General features: G+C 48.0%; 1 protein-coding gene across 2 annotated transcripts; it reads left to right on the forward strand.

The window, feature by feature from the left end:
* The first annotated feature begins 8,462 nt into the window (after positions 1 to 8,462).
* LOC138520772 (hatching enzyme 1.2-like) lies at positions 8,463 to 19,718 on the forward strand. 2 transcript variants are annotated; one of them, XM_069633065.1, is made up of 6 exons: positions 8,463 to 8,629; positions 11,301 to 11,418; positions 14,141 to 14,319; positions 16,717 to 16,798; positions 17,954 to 18,075; positions 19,553 to 19,718. In XM_069633065.1, exons 1-6 carry the CDS (start codon positions 8,599 to 8,601, stop codon positions 19,555 to 19,557), a joined length of 537 nt encoding a protein of 178 aa, XP_069489166.1. In that variant the 5' UTR covers positions 8,463 to 8,598; the 3' UTR covers positions 19,558 to 19,718. The 2 variants fall into 2 exon arrangements, with proteins under 2 accessions (XP_069489166.1, XP_069489167.1); XM_069633066.1 differs by lacking the exon at positions 8,463 to 8,629 and adding an exon at positions 9,299 to 9,483.
* The last annotated feature ends 74 nt before the right edge of the window (positions 19,719 to 19,792 follow it).

Genomic DNA, 19,792 nt, shown 5'->3' on the forward strand with positions numbered 1-19,792 from the left:
TCTTTGCAGTTGGTTCTGACTGTGGCATCCTTGATCCTTAGCCAAACAAATATTCATTGTTCTTGCATGAATTTGTATTCCAGTACCTGTCAGCTCTTCTGCCTCGGTCTCTCTCCGTGGGTTTTCAGCTTGCTATTACACGAAACCGACGCCTATCTTTTCAAAATGGCTGCTTTAGCCATGTTATATTTTCTACTGCAGCATGCTTCTATATTTCTCATCTACCTTGCGTTTCTGCGTATACACATCTACTGCATCTCTTCTCCAGTGTCTTCTTATTACATATGATTTCTTCACATTTTTATGTTCGTTTACTTTGTTGCTTCAGTTACATCTTCATTCTTTGAGTGTTTGTATATCGCTTCAGTGCGTCATTATGTCTTCTCTTTATGACGTCACTTTACACCTGTCAGACTTTACTTATAACTCTTCTACGTCTGGTGTTGTCTACATACTTCCTTCTACCACGTCAGTTTGAGGGTACATTCGAAACAGCTGTCTGAGTACATAACGTCATTCATATTGTCAATGCGGTATTGGGACGATACCAGGTGTCATGCACAGTGCTTTCTTGCTGCTCTTCCAATATGACAGAGGTGAGGGGACGGGCTCCATGAGTGACATGTACATCTCCTCCTCTACACCTGGTTTTCTGTGCACTCTGTTTTTTCTCTCTCTCCCTCTCTCTATCTTTCTGATCTGTGTGCTCTCTCTGTCTTTCTGCTCTGTGTGCTCTCTCTCTCTCTCTCTGTCTTTCTGCTCTGTGTGCTCTCTCACTTTGTCTTTCTGCTCTCTCGCTTTCTTTCTGCTCTGTGCTCTCTCTCTCTCCCTCTCTCTGTGCTGTGTGCTCTGTCTCCCCCCTCTCGTTCTGCCTTTCTGCTCTGTGTGTGCTCTCCCTGTCCCTCGCTGTCTTCCTGCTCTTTGTGTTCTCTCCCTCTATCTGTATCTCACTCTCTCTCTCCACCACTCTCTCTGTTTCTGCTCTGTGTGCTCCCTCTCTCTGTCTTACTGTTCTCTGTGCTCTCTCTCTCTCTCTCTCTCTATCTGTGCTGTGTGCTCTCTCTCCCCCCTCTCTTTCAGGGTTTCTGCTCTGTGTATGCTCTCTCTCCCTACCTCTCGCTGTATATCTGCTCTTTGTGCACTCTCTTCTTCTGCTGTGTGCTCTCTTTCTCTTCTCTCTCTCAATGCTGTGCGCTCTCTCTCTTTTTCTGTCTCTTTCTGTCTTTCTGCTTTGTGTGCTCTCTCCCTCCCCCTCGCTGTCCACTTCTCTCTCTCTCTCTCTTTCTCTCTCTCTCTCTGATCTGTGTGCTTTCTCTCTCCCTCTCTCACTTTGTCTTTCTGCTCCGTGGGATCCCTCTCTCCCTCTTTCGCTTTTGTCTCTGTGTGCTCTCTCACTCTCTCTCTCTATGTCTTCCTGCTCTGTGTGCTCTATCTCTGTGCTGTGCTCTCACTCTCTTTCTGCTCTGTGTGCTCTCTCTCTCTCTCTCTCTCTGTATTTCTGCTCTGTGTGCTCTCTCTGTCTATCTCTCTCTCTGTATTTCAGCTCTGTGTGCTCTCTCTCTCTCTTTCTGCTCTGTGTGCTCTCTCTCTGTCTTTCTGTTCTATGTGCTCTCTCTCTCTTTCTGCTCTGGGTGCTCCCTCGCTCTCTCTCTCTGTCTCTCTCTCTCTCGCTGTCTTTCTATTCTCTGTGCTCTCTCTGTCTTTCTGCCCTGTGACCTCTCTCTCTCTCTGTCTGCTCTGTGTGCTCCCTCTCTCTCTCTCTCTCTGTCACTGTCAGGTCTCACCTTCTTTGCTTTGTTGTCCTTTGGTGCAAAGAGGTAAGGCCTTTCACTCCATGCCGCCAACGTGCCAACCAAGTATAGTAATCTGGGAGGCACGGAGCCCACCCGGTGAGCTCGGTCTCAAGGAATAAACCCCTCCTGGGGGAAAACCTGACTGGAATGTTATGGTGCCAGGTCACTGTAGTTGTTGAAGATCACAGTAGCAGTAGCAGCTCTCCTTCAAACTGTGCAGCAGATACGGAAAAAATATGAGAGCTGTGGCAGGTAACAGCGGATATGCAGAGAAGAGAACCAACTGTATATGAAGAATTAAGAGAGCAAGGCAGGAAACTCAGGCAGGGGGGAACCACAGAAGGCGCCAGTTACAAGAATCCAGAATATCACAGGGAGAGGCACAGAATGTAGAATGCCGCGAGAATCTGGAGGCACGGCAAGCGCGAAAGTAAGAACCAGAGAAAGGAAGTCAAATAGAACAGAAGCACGCGGCGAGCCGTGCAAGGGAAAAACACACACACTAGCAAACAGCATCAATGGAAAGCAGTTGCAACGCGCAGCCTACCTGTTCTGCTGTGTCTATATTGCCAGAACTGCATTCTTCCGGTACTGACGCAAACGTAATGACTTCAATGTTGTGGGTACGTGAATGCCGGCCATGTTGGAATGGGAAAAGCTCCTCCAGCGTTTCCATAGCGACACACGGTTTAGCAACCTCCATGTCTACCGTAAGCGTAACAGAGATGTTACATTATGCCCCCTCCTGTGTGAAAATACACCTGGCTTCCAGGGGTGACGTTGGTGGAATTCTTGAATCAGACGAGGCGCACGTATGTTGGAGGAGGATCGTATGTTGGAGGGGGATTCCCACAATATTTCAGCTGCAGAATAACCTTCCCAATCTACCAGACACTGAAGGACACCCTGATGTTACCTGGAGTCGCAGATCTTATTGACCTCGTATTCACCCTCCTGGTCCTTCACTGGGGGAATTACATCTTTCTTGTCTTGCCCAATAAACAGTTTCAACAAAGCGGTGTGGAACACAGGATGTAAACTTTGCAAAGTGGTTGAGAAACAGAGTTTTTGAGCCACCGGATTGATGGTTTTCATCACTGGAAATGGTCCGACATGTTTAGGGGGGAACTTGCCAGGTCTTAGTCTGCGTGGGAGGTATTTTGAGAATAACCATACCAGGTCGCCCTTTTGATAGTTCTCCGATTGTCTCCTCCTACAATCAGCATAGGTCGTGTACTTGGCTTGAGCGCCTTGTAAGGCTTAACAGGTCTTTTGCTGAACCTCCCGTAAATAACTTAAGTTTTCCTCTACAGATGGTACTGAAGTGACCACAGCGGGTAGATCCGGGATCCAGATGGGGTGAAATCCATAGGAACAAAAGAAAGGACTCTTTCCCATAGCTGAGTGTACCAGGTTGTTATATGAGAACTCAGCTTAAGGTAACAGAGTTGCCCAGTTGTCCTGAGAGTAGTTAGTGAAACATCTGAGGTATTGCTCCAGGGTTTGGTTAAGGCGCTCGGTCTGACCATTTGTCTCAGGGTGGTATCCTGATCACATGGCTCTAGAGATACCGCGGAGCCTACACAATGCCCCCCCAGAACCTGGAGGTATGCTGCACTCCACGGTCAGAAGTTATGGACTCGTTGACCCATTCAAGCGAAAGATGTCCCTGAGGAACACAGCGCTCATTTCGTCTGCAGTTGGGATCTTTCTCAGAGAGGAGAAATGTGCTAGTTTTGTGAAATAGTCCACAGTCACCATAATGACCTTACATCCACAGAATTCCGGTAGCTCTGCTATAAAGTCTGTTTAAATCTTCTGCCATGGATGAGAAGGCATTGTGCGGGAATAGAGGTGACCTGCTGGAAGATGACGTGATGTCTTATTCTGAGCACAAACCAAACATTCAGTTATGTAGGAAGTAACGTCACTGATAAGAGAGGGCCACCAAAACTACCACTTTATGAGCTCAATTGTGACTCTCTGTCCATGGTGTCCACCCACAAACGAGTTTTGTCCCAACTTCATAACCTTTAAGCGGAATTCCGTGGTAGGTAAATATATTTTTGTTTTGAAGTAGTATAGACCGTCTTTAGACATGAGTTGTTATGTAGTTTAGGATCCAGGGGACTGCACCTTCCTTCAGCCTGTTACTGCTGTATCCAAGTATTGTGTGTGTGTATGAAGATGGTGGTAGGAAACATCTTACCCGGAAATGGTCCTACTGCTTCTAGGTGTCTGTTTCTGGACAGAAGGTCAGCGATCACGTTCTTTGTTCCAGGAAGGTAGGTAATCACAAACGAATAATGGGAAAAGAAGTGCACCCATCGTGCTTGCGAGCTGTTCTGGCAGTCAAGGTTTTGTAAGGACATCCGGTTTCGATGGTCTGTCCTGATCTCAGTGGGGTGAGGAGTGCCAAGTAACAAGTGTCTCCACTCTTTACAGGCCAGTTTCATGACGAGCATTTTTTCTCCAATACCGAGTAATTGCACTCAGCGGGCGATAAGGTCTTTGAAAAATAGACAAAAGCGTGTTCTCTGCCATTGTCATGTAGCTGTTTTAACACCACTCCTACGGCAGCATCTGAGGCATCCGTTTCCAGAAGAAAGGCTATTGTGCAATGGGAGGATGGCATGGACTACAGCTACCAGAATTCCATGAGGCCACGATCTTGTACTAAACAGCAACACCTGAACAGACTGCCTCTCTGATGATTGAGAGAGACGCTGAAGAACTCGAAGGAGAACACCAGCTGGGGACCAGAGTGCGCCCCTCAACATGACATGCACCACTGTGCCGTGGTGGTGTGGGTGCAAGCTTTGGTTGCAGCATTGGTTTGGGGATCGTGTGGGCACATAACTTCACGTGGTGTTGGCTAGAATTCAAGGCCCAGCTCTGCTGTCCAAATTGTATTTGTATTTTATTGCAATTTATGAAGCACTTTCGTAAAAGTGCTGTACATATCGCATGGCAAAAGACAGTACAAAAAGAAATTAAATTGAATATAAATATCAAACCGAGGTAAAAAAGCAGAGATTAAAGGGGTGAAAGGGGTGCCAGAAGATGAGACTTTAATCAAGAGCAAAAGATGTGAAGAATGGAAGAGGCACGAATATCAGGAGGGGGGATTCCAAGATGCTGGAGCCAGCAGAGAGAGTGACCAGAAGCCAGAAGCAGCAGAAGGAGGCTTAGGAAGAGCGAGGAGGGGATAAGATGCTGGGAACGAAGAGAACGTGAGGGAGAGTAGGGAGAAATAAGGGAAGCAAGATCCTGGTAACACCATGAGGTGGGGCATTCCAGAATGCTGGAGCCAGCAGAGAGAGTGACCGAAAGCCAGAAGCAGCACAAGGAGGCTTAGGAAGAGCGAGGAGGGGATAAGATGCTGGGAACGAAGAGAACGTGAGGGAGAGTAGGGAGAGGTAAGGGAAGCAAGATCCTGGTAACACCATGAGGTGGGGCATTCCAGAATGCTGGAGCCAGCAGAGAGAGTGACCAGAAGCCAGAAGCAGCACAAGATGTCTCAGGAGCTGTGACGAGGGGTGGCTAGGAACGAAGAGGACATAAGAGAGAGTAGGGAGGAATATGAGAAGCAAGTCCCTGGTAAGACCATGAGGAGGGACATTCTGCAATGCTGGAGCCAGCAGAGAGGTTGACCAGAAGCCAGAAGCAGCACAAGATGTCTCAGGAGCCGCGAGGAGGGGATGAGAGGCTGGTAACGAAGAGAATGTGAGGGAGAGTAGGGAGAAGTAAGGTAAGCAAGATCCTGGTGGGATCATGAGGCGGGGCATTTCAGTATGCTGGAGCCAGCAGGCAGAGTGACCAGAAGCCAGAAGCAGCACAAGGAAGCTAAGGAGCCGTGAGGAGAGGATGAGAGGCTGGGAACGAAGAGAACGTGAGGCGGAGTGGGGGGAAATAAGTGAAGCGAGACCCTGGTAAGACTTAAAATGATGCAGAGGAAGTGGAAAAGAAGACGAGAGTCACAAGGAAGTAGAGATATAGAACGGAGGGAATAAGGGACGAGAGAGGAGAAAGTGAGAGCAGAAGATGATAGCAGAGTTAAATACAGAGCAGAGCGGGTGATATGGGAGAATGGTAGTCCAATGAGGAGAGCGGAGCAGCAGTCTCGGCGGGAAAAGATTGAGGCGGTAATAAGAAGTTAGTAGTGTGAAAGGACAGGTGAGGGCGGATTTCCTGAATGTTAAAGAGAAAGCAGCGACGGTGCGAACAGTTAGGAAAATATGAGCGGAGAAGAAAAGAGAAGAATCATAAGTGACGCCTCGATCATGAAAAGGGGAGAACAGGTGGGGAAAGAAGAGAAGAGGGGAGAGGGAGAAGTTGGTGCAAAGTACACAATCTACATTTTCGAAGGGTTAAGATGAAGAAAATGGAAGTGCATCCAATGCTGTATGGCAGAGAGCCATGATGAGAATGAGCCAGAAAACAGAGAAATGGCAAAAACGATTTGAGAGTCATTGGCATAAATGTGCAAGGAAAGTTGAAAGATTCAATGATAGAGACCAACGGGAGAGTATATATAGAGACGTGCTAGGGGCCAAGTACTGAGCCTTGTGGGATCCCGTAGCAGATCGGCTAAGGAGAAGAGGTGCAGCCTGCCCAGGACATAAAAACGGCCGATTAGAAAGATAAGAATGGAACCAGTGGATAATGGAGCTAGAGAACACAAGTGCAGTGAAAGTAGAGTAGGGTGGTCGACAGTGTCAAAGACCGCATGACTAGAAAGCTAAGAATCGAACCAGCGGAAAATAGAGCTTTTTAACCCGAGTGCAGTGAACACAGAAAGTAGAGTAGGGTGGTCAACAGTGTCAAAAGCTACAGATAGATCCAGGAGAATGAGAATGGGGGATGATTTATTGTGAAGAGCAGGAAGAAGAAGGGTGATTCCTTGCAGGGAGCGGGGCCAAAATCAGACTGAGTACGAGGAATAAGTGAATGAGGATTAAGATAAGAAGAAAATGTACTTTGAAGAGACATCGAATGAGAGAAATGAGACGATAGTTGGATGAGAAGAAGGATTAAGAGAGGGGTTTTAGGAATAACCAAAGCGTGTTTAAAGGACGAAGTAAAGGTGGAGGAACCCAACGAGAGATTAGGACATCAGAAAGGGACTGATCGAGGCATAGACTGAGGGGATGAGAGAAGATGGCAGAGGATAAAGTGGGGAGGCCGTGGGTGGGTGCGGGAGAGTAGAGACGCAGTGTCTGAATCAGCGAGAGAGGAGAATTAGAGAGATGAAAAAGATGGGCAAGGAGAGGTAAGGGGTGTAGGCGAGGTTACCGAAGGGAGTGAGTCAGTGAAGAGCATAGGGTAGTGGCTTCAGATGTGAAGAAGTTAGCAAAGTCAGAAGAGGAAAGAGAAGAGATTTTAGAGGGGTCAGAAGCAGGAGGACAAAGCATTTTGTTAGTGACCTGGAACTGGTGGCGGGGTAACGATAGAGCAGGGGTACGAGCACAGACTGCATTTTGGAAGCACACATGATCAGCTTTTTAACTCCTTGTTCTCTCTTCTCCATTTCATAGGTGAATCCCACATCGGGCAGCCGTCCCTCGAGTTTGGTGATATCGCTGTGGATCCCCTCAGAAATGCCGACCAGTGTGCTTCTGGCCGATGCCGCTGGCCGCGTGGCACCAACGGCCAAGTGCTGGTACCATATCAGATCTCGTCCAGTTACAGTGAGTGCCATCACCAACTTCATGTCATGGGTCTCATCAGCACTGGGGGCAACCATTAAGTTTGGCATTTTACATTAAAACCTTGTTTTTTCCATAAAGAGATGGCGGTCAGTTACGTGGGATTAACATTTCTGGTGGTCCATTACATCCAGAGATAGGCTACTCTGTTCCCACAAGTAGGCATCTCTGTTGGTCTGGTGGGACTGGGGCAGAGTCAGTCATATGTCAAGCAGGCTCTGCAGAGTCAGTTACAGGCGAGTTTCCCTCCATGGAGGCTTGCCCACCGCTGCTCAGTGCCATCCTTTATCCTACTTTAGGGGGGTTTAGTATGGCCCTGCAGTGGTGCTGCAGCTGACCGACTAAACTGTGAATTAATGGCAGCAGCCGCCCGCCTCCGAAATTCCCTGGACTTCTTATTATTATATATTATATTTTTTGGGCAAAACTACTGCTGTTTATCATAGATTGTTTACTTTCTCTCTCATTAAATATCACCACAATGTAATTAAAAAGGCACATTCAACACTCCATCTTTTCGTCTTAAAAGCTCCTTCCTAGCAGTCTCAAATGTTCGCTATCAATGTAAACTGTTTGGCTGTCTGATTTTAGTATTGAAGTCACGATGGCGGCCATGTTATAGTCAGGCACGGCATGCCACTGCAGAGGACATGTTTGAGTCAGCAATGCTGTGCCAGCCATGTTGCGTTAGTTATGACACTTCAAAGCTGCAATTCAGCATCACAGTATTGGCCCCCACATTCTGGAACTCACTACCTAAGGAACTTTGAAGGGTGTTGTATTGTGCCTGTCTCTGGTGATGTAGCTGGTGATGTCATGTGGAATGTTTGTGTGTGGATGATAGAATATTCTTACTGAGTGTTCTATTCAGTGACATTTACTGCTGGCTGGCCCTGGGTGATGGGAGCCGGTGTCTGTCAATTATCTGTGTCCTTAATGTCCTCATGTGGAACTGTAACTGTTAAGCCGGAATAAACTTACATGAAGTAAACATAAAGAGCATGGAACCTGCTTTTCAACAATGGCGACGAGGATGGGATTTGGTAACACGCGTGCACTGAGGACCCTGCTGCGGGGGGTGCAGGAAGGACAAGCTGATGGAAAAGGACAACACCGCCCCCAGAAACCGTAAGTCCCATCACCCAGGGGCCCAAGGGGTCGTCAGGAAGAAGTCCTGACATGATCCCCAGAGCACAAGGGGTGCCGGAGGGAGAAAGCTCCATTGTTGTTTGGGGCCAGTGCTCATGGTGAGCTTGTGGAGTGTGGGGAAGCTGGGACCCAGGAGGTAGTCAAGAAAAAGCCCAGACATGCTCCCCCAGGGCGCATGGTGGCATAAAGCCCCATTGTTGGTGGGACCAGCGCCCATAAGGTACTGTGAAATGAGCGAAGTACAGAAATAAGTCTCCTTCAAGGTACTGCACAGTGTAAGGGGAAGTGCAGTGGACACATTCTGTTATTTCTGGAATTCCTGTTAAAAGGGAGCCGGGGGCACCGCCCGTGACTGTTGTTGAAGAGTGGCAGGCGCACGCCAGTGTTTATTACCTTGTAAAGGTCATATATTATGCGCGCTGTCAGTAGCAAGCAGCTGCCGTTGTGCTGAGTAAATGGAGGGCCGTTGAAAGCAGGAGCTTCGTTTCGCTCCCACTGAGAGTGTGTGACTGATGACGTCACACTAGAGCACCAGGGTATGGCGAAGGCCAGAATGTCACTGTTGGCAGATCGAATTCTGGGCTGTGGGCCAGTGTGAGCAGCTTCGTAATGCGATGATGAAAGGACCTACATGGACGTAGGAAACGTGATGACAGAGTGAAAGTATTTTCATATCGAGGCGTGGAATGCGGAAGCCCAGAGTCTTCCGAGCATGATGATGCTATCGGGTTCACTGCTCAATCGATCCGATGGCCTCAAGAAAAATATTAGGAAATGTCAGCGCAGCGCGGTGCAGTGATGTTGCAGAGAAAGGCAGCATGATGGAGTTATAAGTGAGTGTAAAGATATTTTTGGAGCGATGTGTAATGGCTGCAGCCACGGGATGAAATGACATTTGCTACTGTAAGGAATGAAGCTGACTGGAAATGCGGCTCCATAGTAATGGAGTTTGTCAAGTGATTCTTTTCCGGCGTTTCATTTGGTGCTCCCTGTTGGTGTGAGGTTGTGGTTGATGTTTTGGAGACTTTGAGGTCTTAGTTCTCTGGAGTGGCAGTCTAGAGGCCTGCTGGCGATTCCAGGGCGGCAGCCTGGACACCCGCATTGTTGTAGGCGGGGGCAGATGGTAGGAGGCGAGGCAGTTGTATGGTGGTCAAGAGTGTAGGTGATGTAGCCCAGTTCAGGGTCGGTCAATACTGGGGTGAGAGCCTAGTGGCTTGTTTGTGGCAGGAACAGGCAGATGGATGATGGTACTTTTGCGAGGGTATTTGGTTTGTGGTTTGTCAGGGTGTGCTGATTCTGTTGGTTGGGTTTGGCTGTGGAAGTGTCTGTTTTCAGTTGAGTGTAATGTGTGTCGGTCCTTGGAAGTTGGTAGTTTTGTTGAGGTGTGTGACTTGTTCTGTGCAGGTTAGGTTTGTAAAGGAGGGAGGTGTGTTGTATTGTGCCTGTCTCTGGTGAAGTAGCTGGTGATGTCATGTGGAATGTTTGTGTGTGGATGATAGAATATTCTTACTGAGTGTTCTATTCAGTGACAGTTACTGCTGGCTGGCCCTGGGTGATGGGAGCCGGTGTCTGTCAATTATCTATGTCCTTAATGTCCTCATGTGGAACTGTAACTGTTAAGCCGGAATAAACTTACATGAAGTAAACATAAAGAGCATGGAACCTGCTTTTCAACAAAGGGTACCACCAGACTTTCAAGGAACAGCTCTAAAACATGTCTCTTCAACTAATTGCTATAACCACTGTTCCTGAGCTGAGCAAGGAAGTGGTCTACTCGACTTTTCACCTACAGACCACGACCCACGTACCTTTGCTTAACCGCTTGTGTCTTTTCCATGTTCTTCAAACTGGACGACAGCCCCTCAACCAAGGAACAGCCCTAGCACGGTGTCTGGGGGTCTACTTCCTGGGCCCTCACTACCATCCCTCCTTCGCCACTCATTAACACCGTCACTGCTAAAATCTCTGATGTTCACACTACATTCCTTCCCCATCCGACGGCCCACAAGGCCTAGCATCGGAATCACAGACTCCCATCATGCTCTGCTCCATCAGCACCTACACTGCATCTATCGCAGGGCTCCCAGCTGAGGCATGTCTCATGGATATCCTCCACGGCGCCCTTCCTCCCCCTGAACACCGAGAACCCCTCCTGCAAATAGTTAGGGGTGCTTCCCACCTGCACTCTTCAGCGCAGCAGTCTTCTGCATGTGCCACTCCCTCTATCGCACTCACAGCCCACCACCACCCGTCTCATTATAGAGCCACTTTACCTTATCACTTGAAGTAGTAAAAAGAGTAGTATGGCTGAAGTAGAGTTCCCTTCAGCTGACCCTTTTGGGTCAAATTAGTCTGCATTTATTTAAGCAGCTAAAAATGTATTAAGAGGTCATTTTTATATCATAATTATATTTTTGGGATGTTCTGATTGTGTTTTAGGGCCAGCTGACCTCTTGGAAAATTCCCAAATCCAGTTCCTGTTCACGTTGTTTCTTGCCATCGTTTTGCACCTCATTTTCAAACCAAGATCCTATGTCAAGTGCTTCCCTGATTTAATCTTGTCTGAGCTACTTTAAACCTTGCCAGATCATAGTATGTTTGTGTCGAATGAAAGCATGCAACTCCTTCCTCTTCTCTTTCCCCTCCTTAGCCTCGAGCGAGCGTTCCGTCATCATGTCCGCCATCCAGTCCTTCTCGCAAAGCACCTGCATTTCCTTCAGATCTCGAACCAACGAGCGCGACTATCTCTTCATCGAGCCACAGAATGGGTCAGTAAGGGTGTCTGTGACAGTCGGGGACCAGATTTTCAAACAAAAAAACCATGACAGGCCACCGACATAGAAGTGGGACTACAGTTTCCGCTGTGATAAACAGATAAACAGCAAAGAAGGACTAAAACACAAACAGGGTGCTGATGCAACTTTAGTCCTACTTCTGTGTCAGTGGTCAGTCTCTGTGCATGTTGGAGGCACAGAACGCTGATTGGAGGAAAGATGACCTTGAGGAAGGGAGCAGGTTTGGTAAGTGGGTTGAAAAGGGATTGGGGAGAGCGGTAACCGGCTCGATCTCAGATTTTTCAATAGTGTTTGGCAAAAAACTGGGACAGTTTCCACCAGGGGGTTGACTTATAGTTTTCCGGGTAGGGTTTGGGGGGCCGGCAGCAAGAAAAAAGTCCCATTGTAACCTATGTGGACTTTTATGCAATTGGCCTTTCCTGGGGTGGGGGCTGGGCCCTAGAGCACCCGTGTACTTGGTGACCCTGGTCTCTCCCAGACCTATTCCCGGAACAGGGTTTTTAAACTTAAAAAAGCCTCGGGACACCGTGACGGAGGGGGGCAAATACCGGGACAGTCCTGGAAAATCCAGGACATCTGGCCACCCTATCTCTGTGGGCACTGTTGGGCATATCATGGCACGGCCTGGTGGGCATTTCAGGGGACAATTGGATTGGCATTTCATTGCACAGGTGTGGGAATTTGATGGCACTGTCTCTGTTGGGTATTTCATGGCACAGTTCTGGGGATTTCCCCGCACAGTCTGGACATTGTGTGGCACTCTTTCTGATGGACATTGCATCGGACAGTCTCTGATGGACATTTAATGTGGCACTCTCTGATAGACCTTTCATTGTCTGGCATCTGGGAATGTGATGGCACAGTCTGCATTGGGCCTTTTATGGCACGGTCTGTGTTGGGCTTTCCATAGCATAGTCTGTGGTGGGCTTTTCATGTCACAGTCTGTGGTGGGCGTTTCATGGCACAGTCTGTGGTGGGCGTTTCATGGCACAGTCTGTGGTGGGCGTTTCATGGCACAGTCTGTGGTGGACTTTTTATGGTGCAGTCTGTGGTGGGCTTCTCGTGGCACAGTCTGCGCTGGGCTTCTCGTGGCACAGTCTGAGGGGGGCGTTTCATGGCACAGACTGTGGTGGGAGTTTCATAGCACAGTCTTTGGAGAGCTTTTCATGGCACAGACTGTGGTGGGTTTTTCATGTCACGGTCTGTGGTGGGCTTCTCATGGCACAGTCTGTGGTGGGCTTTTCATGGCACGGTCTGTGGTGGGCTTTTCATGGCGAAGTATGTGGTGGGAGTTTCATGGCACAGTCTGTGGTGGGCTTTCCATGGCATAGTCTGTGGTGGGTTTTACATGGCACAGTCTGTGGTGGGAGTTTCATGGCACGGTCTGTGGTGGGCTTCTCATGGCAGAGTCTGTGGTGAGCTTTTCACGGAACAGACTGTGGTGGGTGTTTCATGGCACAGTCTATGGTGGGAGTTTCATGGCACAGTCTGTGGTGGGCTTCTCATGGCAGAGTCTGTGGTGGGCTTTTCATGGCACAGTCTGTGGTGGGCTTCTCATGGCACAGTCTGTGGTGGGCTTTTCATGGCACGGTCTGTGGTGGGCTTTTCATGGCACGGTCCGTTTTGAGATTTTCATGGCAGAGTCTGTGGTGGGCTTTTCATGGCACGGTCTGTGGTGGGCTTTTCATGGCACGGTCCATGGTGAGATTTTCATGGCAGAGTCTGTTGTGGGCTTCATGTGGCACAGTCTGTGGAGAGCTTTTCATGGCACCATCTGTGGTGGCTTTTCATGACAGGGTCTGTGGTGGGCTTTTCATGGTGCAGTCTGTGGTGGGCTTTTCATGGCATGGTCTGTGATAGGCATCTTTTGCTGTAATTCTGTGACACTGAGTGCTGTTTCAGAGAGAATATCACATGGGATCTCCATAGGAAAGTCAAGGGCCTGATTGACACCAATGAAGGATGGGAGCGTTGGGAGGGGGGTTGGTTTGCTTCTCTGTGGCCTTCTTGGATTGGAAACACAGAAGGTGGTCCAGCCTGAGGGCAGCATCAGCTGTGCTCTTATTAAGCCCCTATGTCTGCTGATAAAGGCCCCCAGGTTGGTGCTACCGGGCTGTACCCACATTCCTTGTTTACGTACACACGGTTCTCCAAGGCTGTGTGGATTTACACGATAGCCAGATATTACATTTCAACCTCCAGAGAAATTTGTCTTGTGCTGTGTCCTAAGGATTCAGACATTGTATTCCAGAGAAGGAACAATTTCAGCGGGGTAGGGCAGTAACACCCCTGCTGTAACCCCATTTAGTGTCGTAGTCCTCAACGCTGGCCCCTAGCACTGTTCTTGACCACTGCATTGAGTGTTTCAAAGCCTGTGTTTACCTTGACCTCCCAGAAGGACCACTGACGTCCTCTAATTGTTGCATACCTGCAGCTGAAGGTTTGGGTGCTCCTTTCTAGGTGGGCCCTCTCTTTGTGATAATTGTTATTGGTGAGGAACGCCTTTATCATCGCAAATCCTTCAAGCCATCATACTCTTCAAGATGGTTCATGCAGGTAGAGGTTCAGAAATATGTAAATCCTCAAGGGTTGAGACCCTTCCTCGTGAGAAGTTCTTTGAGCCCTACGGATATCAGCGCACCCAATGACAGTCAGCAAATGTGCCCATGTGAGTACTAATCCCCCCTCTTTTCAGATGCTGGTCCTACGTTGGACGAACTGGGGGCCGCCAGGTTGTTTCTTTGCAGCGGAACGGATGCGTCTACCTGGGCACGGCGCAGCATGAGCTCCTCCATGCCCTGGGATTCCACCACGAACAGAACCGTAGTGACCGCGACAGCTTTGTTGACATCTTGCTCCAGAATGTGACACCTGGTAAGGCTTGCAGCCTTCCCTCCTCTCTGATTCCCGAATGTCTTACCGCTATTCAGGCATGGTGTGCTGCTAACAATCTCTGTCTTAATGCCAGTTAGACTGAGATCCTTCTCGTTGGAACTCCCTCCCCCTACTCTCTGGCCGCCCTTCTTGGGCTCCCTTCCCTCACCCTCTTGTGAGGCAAAAAACGTGGGTGTCATCTTCGACTCCTCTCTCTCCTTCCCAAATCTTATCACTCACCTTCCCAAGAAGGATCACTTTCAGCTTTACCTCCTCAGAGGCCTTCTCCCTTTCCTCACCATCCACTCTGGTTCACTCCAGGCTGGACTAATGCAACAGCCTCTTGCTCAATTTGCCTTTATCCTCCCTCTGCCCTCTACAACTAATCCAGAATAGGACTGCAAGACTTATCCTTGGCCTCAAGCCCAGGGACCCCATCTCTCCAGCCATAAAATCTCTCCACTGGCTCCTGGTGGCCGTAAGGATGAAATTCAAGACCCTCTGCATCATCCACAAAAGTTTCTGGGTACCGCGCTACATCCAACTTTCTCTCCCTAGATACCACCCTGCTATAGTCTTTCGGTCCTCTAACTCTAAATCTTTGCAGGTCCGACGTTTCTCCAAGCAGAGAGAGGGGGTACATCTCTTTACTCGGCAGGAGATGGCCTCCGACCCTCTCAGACTTGAGCCGGAGCTCTTTACATTCAAGAAGCTTCTCAAGACCTTCCTCTTCTCCTTCTCCTTCCCTCTCCCGCTTCCTTGATAAGACCTCCTGTTTCTGCAACTGGCTACCTGGTCCCTTCGGAGTCATACAGGGGCCAGGCCGCCCCCTTGACCAGTCTGCCTCAGCACCTCCTCAGCAGCACTTGCACCCGGGCACCCTTCCCTGACTAGACTACTGAGTCTGGTCCACCCCCCTCCTCACACTAATTGACCCTTATCCTGTCCCGTGGCACACTTGCCCTCTGGGCTCTGCATAGCACTTAGCCAGCTCCTGGGGCCCCCTCCCTCCTGCATCCTCCAACTTTACCTTCCCTTTCGCCACCCCCTCCCCCTCTACATTTCCTGTTTGTTGTACTTGCACGATCCAAATGTCACAAGGCCTAGTAGAACTGTTTATTGTTGTATATCCTCTTCTGTTCCCCTCTGCCCTTAGACTTGTGGCGCCTGGAAACACATTCTGCTGTATAAGCGCCAAACAAATGTTAAATAAATAAATAAAATGACTTGCTGTCTGTTTAATCCAAAAAAAGGTTGGCGCAGTGGCGGGTGATGCGCATCTGCTAGTTCTGGTTGGCAATGAGGGACAAAAACACTTTTGTAAGTTGAACACATTCGATTAAAGACATCAGACGGGGTAAATGCCGATGTAAAGTTCTATAAGTGGTAAAGGGCAGATAGTGGAGACACTTCTGTTGAGTGCTTGCAGGGACACTGAGTAACCCGGAGGTATTTCCTGAATTTAAGGGGATATATAGCATATTGGTTGTTTTGGGGGGTACCGTGAATATACTTCTAACTCTTCAGAAACCTACTTATCTATGTAAGTCACCCAAGGGAGATAACTAACGCAGGTGGCCTGTGTGTGCAATGGACAGACAATACATGTTGAGCGTTCTACACACGAGGCGAAGCGTTGAAATTCTAGGCATGATCTGGCTCTTGGGGCAAGGAATGGATTTTCTTCAGTTCAGGCCAGTGGGCAATTCAGGTGTGTCTTTGCTTTGCTGCACTAGTGATAAGATCCAGGAATGGACTTGGGTCTTTGACATGGTTTTTTAAATTCTAGAATGGATGCTTATGTATAAATTCCAGGATGGGTTTAAGAAATCCGAAGTTGGGGTTTCAAGTCTAAGCAGCATTCTCTCAGCACACTCAGCACTTGGTAGCACCAATTTAGTTAAACATTACAGATATTAGCAGCGTCACCAAGGAGAAGTCTTGTCTAATACATGCCAAAGTGGCTAGACCTGTTTTTAGCATTGCACTTCTAACTCTTGAGGAGGACTGTATTGCACATCCCATTCCTGACACCAATTAGGTTTAATAGCATAGATTATGCTATTGCTATTTATTAATCAATAAAAAGTATTATATATTTGCACATCACAATTTTACTACCACTGTAATTTAATATCACAAATCGGACACTAGTCCAGACATATATTGCCCAACCCACAATGGCCAACAATGTAGAGATTTCCGTATAAATCGCTGTAAAGACTGATCTTTAAAGTTATGTGTACGTGATTCATCAAGGACTGCTCATCCCTTCAGATAAACTGCTAGAACTGCAATGTATAGTTAAAAGCAATGGTAAATTACTGTGACCGAGACATAATAACATTGGAAACAATGATTGATAACTTCTCCTAATAACAAGCTGTATCATTTTAGGCATGGAACATAATTTTCGGAAGGTGAGCAGCAACAACCTGGGCACCCGCTATGACTATGCATCAATCATGCACTACGCAAGGCAAGTATTGATAATCACAATGTGCGATGCTTTTTCGCTACTGAGGTTTGGGGCATTTTTGTATCAGTGAATGGCACATGTTATGTTATACCAATTTGTATAGCACAAACATTCACCACAAGGGCACCTTGGCGCTAAACAACACAAGACAGAAAAAAGAAAAAGGAAAAAAACCCTAGAAGAGACACGTTTTCAAAAGTCACCAAAATGTTAAATGATTCTCAGTAGCACGAAGTTGCGGGACAGCCCATTCCATAGCTGGGCAGCTGCCACGTAAAAGGCTCGGCTAGCAATGCGCAATAGCTCGGCTAGCAATGCGCAATAGTGAAAAGCGTGCAATCGCAATTAGAGAAGCAGTCGCAGATCTAAAAAATGGGTGGGAACATAAGGGTGAAATTTCTCATTTAGATAAACCGGCCCATTGCTATAAAAAGCCTGCGGAACTAATTCAAAGTGTTCTAAATTCAATACGTTTGGCAACAGGAAGCCAGTTCAATGACTTAAGAATTGGAGACAAACGGAAACCAGAACCCGTTGCAACTCTGGCCGCCGCGTTCTGCAAAATTTGCAGGCCGTTAACCAAATAAACTGTTTGAGCCAGATACAAAGAATTGCAATAATCCAAGGTTCCAGAAATAATAGTAGCCACAACCGGAAGACGAAAGTGCATGGGGAGAAATGGAAACACGTTATGAAGAACCTTAAGTTTAAAATGTATCTTCTGAGAGACAGCGCTTACTTGCGCCTCAGTAGACAGTGAAGAAGACATTTTGAAGCCCAGATCCCTAACCATGGAAACAGGAACCTGCAGCGGCCCAGGAGATGCCGGCCAGAAGGCCGGTGTCCAGAGTGAGGCTGCAGACGGTGGACCCACAATCATCACTTCCGTCTTGTCTTCATTGAGGCAAAACCAGTAACGCTTTTTTGCGATACTGGTCCTGGGATGAGCATTCTCAAGTCATAGGATTCAGGAAGCTTTTCCCTGTGGTCTTAAGTGCAGTAGTGAGTGAGTGAGTGAGTGAGTGAGTGAGTGAGTTCTCTCTCTCCAGCGTCCCTCTTAGTAGCCGAGCGCTTGCACAGTTTTCTCACAATGGCCTCTCGGCGCAGTGTACTTGCTAAATGCTTCACATCTCTCCTTTCTGTGCTTCCCTACAGGACCGCCTTCTCAAGCAATGGACGCGCCACCATTGTCCCCAAGCCGGATCCCAACGTTGCTATTGGTACATCCCGCCAGTTCACCAGCACGGACATCACCAAGATCAACCGCCTGTACTGCTGTAAGTATGCAAGGCGGCACCTGGGATTCCCTTCATGCCATTTGCTTTGTTGCTGTCGCTCTGAATACTCTGGTTATACTGACTGGGAGCTCGTTGAGTGGACTAGGCCATTGTCTCCTGAATGACTGCATTAGATATTGCACACACTGCACACACTGCACACACTGCCTCATCTCTTAGCACTAAGAGCTCATGTTACTACACCCCAAGGCCCACCATTGGGTCTACCTTAGAATAGGTTGGTTACTTAGTCTCTGTAGCATTCAAATAAATCCCACTGTCATTACAGACATCTCACTCATCTGCGGCCTCCTAAGCCTGGTTTCCAAACACTTTTTTGAAAGAGAAAGTCGAATTTTGGAAAGAAAGTTTCAATTTGATGAGGTTCCTAGAAAGGGGCTCTTGGTTTGAGTCCTAACTACTTTGATCTGACACTATTTTGCACTAGCAGTCCTCCACCCAAGAGGGCTGGTGCTAGCTGAGGGCACCAGAGGATAATGGGGGGTACTGACTTCATAGGTAGCAATGCTCTCTGTAAATATTTCAAGAATGAAACATTGAAAAGGCCCCAGTAATTAGCCGGGGTAAGGAAGCATTTTTTTAAAGGCTTGTTTCTTGCAGTTTCCCTGAAGAAGGTTAATGCTGGTCCCATGATCCTTGTCCATGGAGAAGAGTTTGGAAACTCAATACAAATGACTCCTGTGTCTATCATCTATGCATGTAAATGGACAAGAGGGTGTTGTGTGGTTAATAAAGCTCCCCAGAATCATTGATTTCCCATGAAGAGTTTCAGGCCCATGGGCTTCTGTATATTGGCATCCTGTATAATGTGCATCCCAAGGTTCCCGGGTGGCAAGAGTACCAGTTTCAGCACTATCAGTACTTAATGTGATCTTACTGGATGCCCGCTACCCTCGTAATGGTGGGCCATGAGGTGACGGTGAGCAGAGCAGGGCAACTGAGGGGAAGAACAGGTGGACCAGAAGGGTCAATGCTCAGGAAAGTGCCCGCTTCTCTACTGGCAAAAGGCACTGGGCTAGCCAGCATGGATGGCAAGGGCATGGCACGAGTCAAGCAGGGGATCTTTGGTTATTGCACCCCCTCTAAGTGGCAAAAAAAGTCCACAGCGCCCCAGATGCAGCACTCTAATAACTAAGAGCTGGAATGTATTGCTTGACTGCAGCATTGAACCCCACAAGGGTTTGAAAGCTCTGTAAATGGCAAGTCTTTTGATCAAGAGTTGGACGCGGCCTCTGATGAAACGTATGCTGCTGAACCCTCATGCCTGCATAAGGCGCATTTACCCACTGAGCACTGCTCCTTGCTTCTACTTCTGTGTGATCTGTGGTGTGGATTTTAGGTCCTTCTCTATGTACTTGTTGGTTCATTTCCCATGTGATTGTGCAAAGTGGCCTTCTTCAGGAGCTACACTGCCGGTGTGATCTGTGTGATGTAACTCTTTCTTCTTTCCTTTCAGCTTGAGGAGCACGTGAGAACATTCTGCTTTAAAGACAGCGCTTTTCTCAAGACGACGAACACTGTGAAGACCCAAAGCCTTACTTTTGCTAACATAATGTTTTGGTGTGTCGGTTCTGTTTCGCCATTTTATCTTATTTACTTAATAAACAGAATGTGAAAGCTGACCTATGTCTCTCGGAATGCTTAGTATTTACATCTTTCTGGATGATGGGTCATTCATACATTTATTATATTGTGT

This window comes from Ambystoma mexicanum, chromosome 13 (assembly GCF_040938575.1).
Source record: "Ambystoma mexicanum isolate Mex_15411 chromosome 13, UKY_AmexF1_1, whole genome shotgun sequence".
In the NCBI taxonomy this organism is placed as follows: Eukaryota; Metazoa; Chordata; class Amphibia; order Caudata; family Ambystomatidae; genus Ambystoma; species Ambystoma mexicanum.

Coding starts and splice junctions, on each gene's coding strand:
- LOC138520772 (XM_069633065.1), top strand. CDS start 8,599: ATGGAAAAGGACAACACCGCCCCCAGAAACC. Junction 11,419..14,140: donor TTCATCGAGCCACAGAATGG/GTCAGTAAGGGT, acceptor CCCTCTTTTCAG/ATGCTGGTCCTACGTTGGAC. Junction 14,320..16,716: donor GCTCCAGAATGTGACACCTG/GTAAGGCTTGCA, acceptor GTATCATTTTAG/GCATGGAACATAATTTTCGG.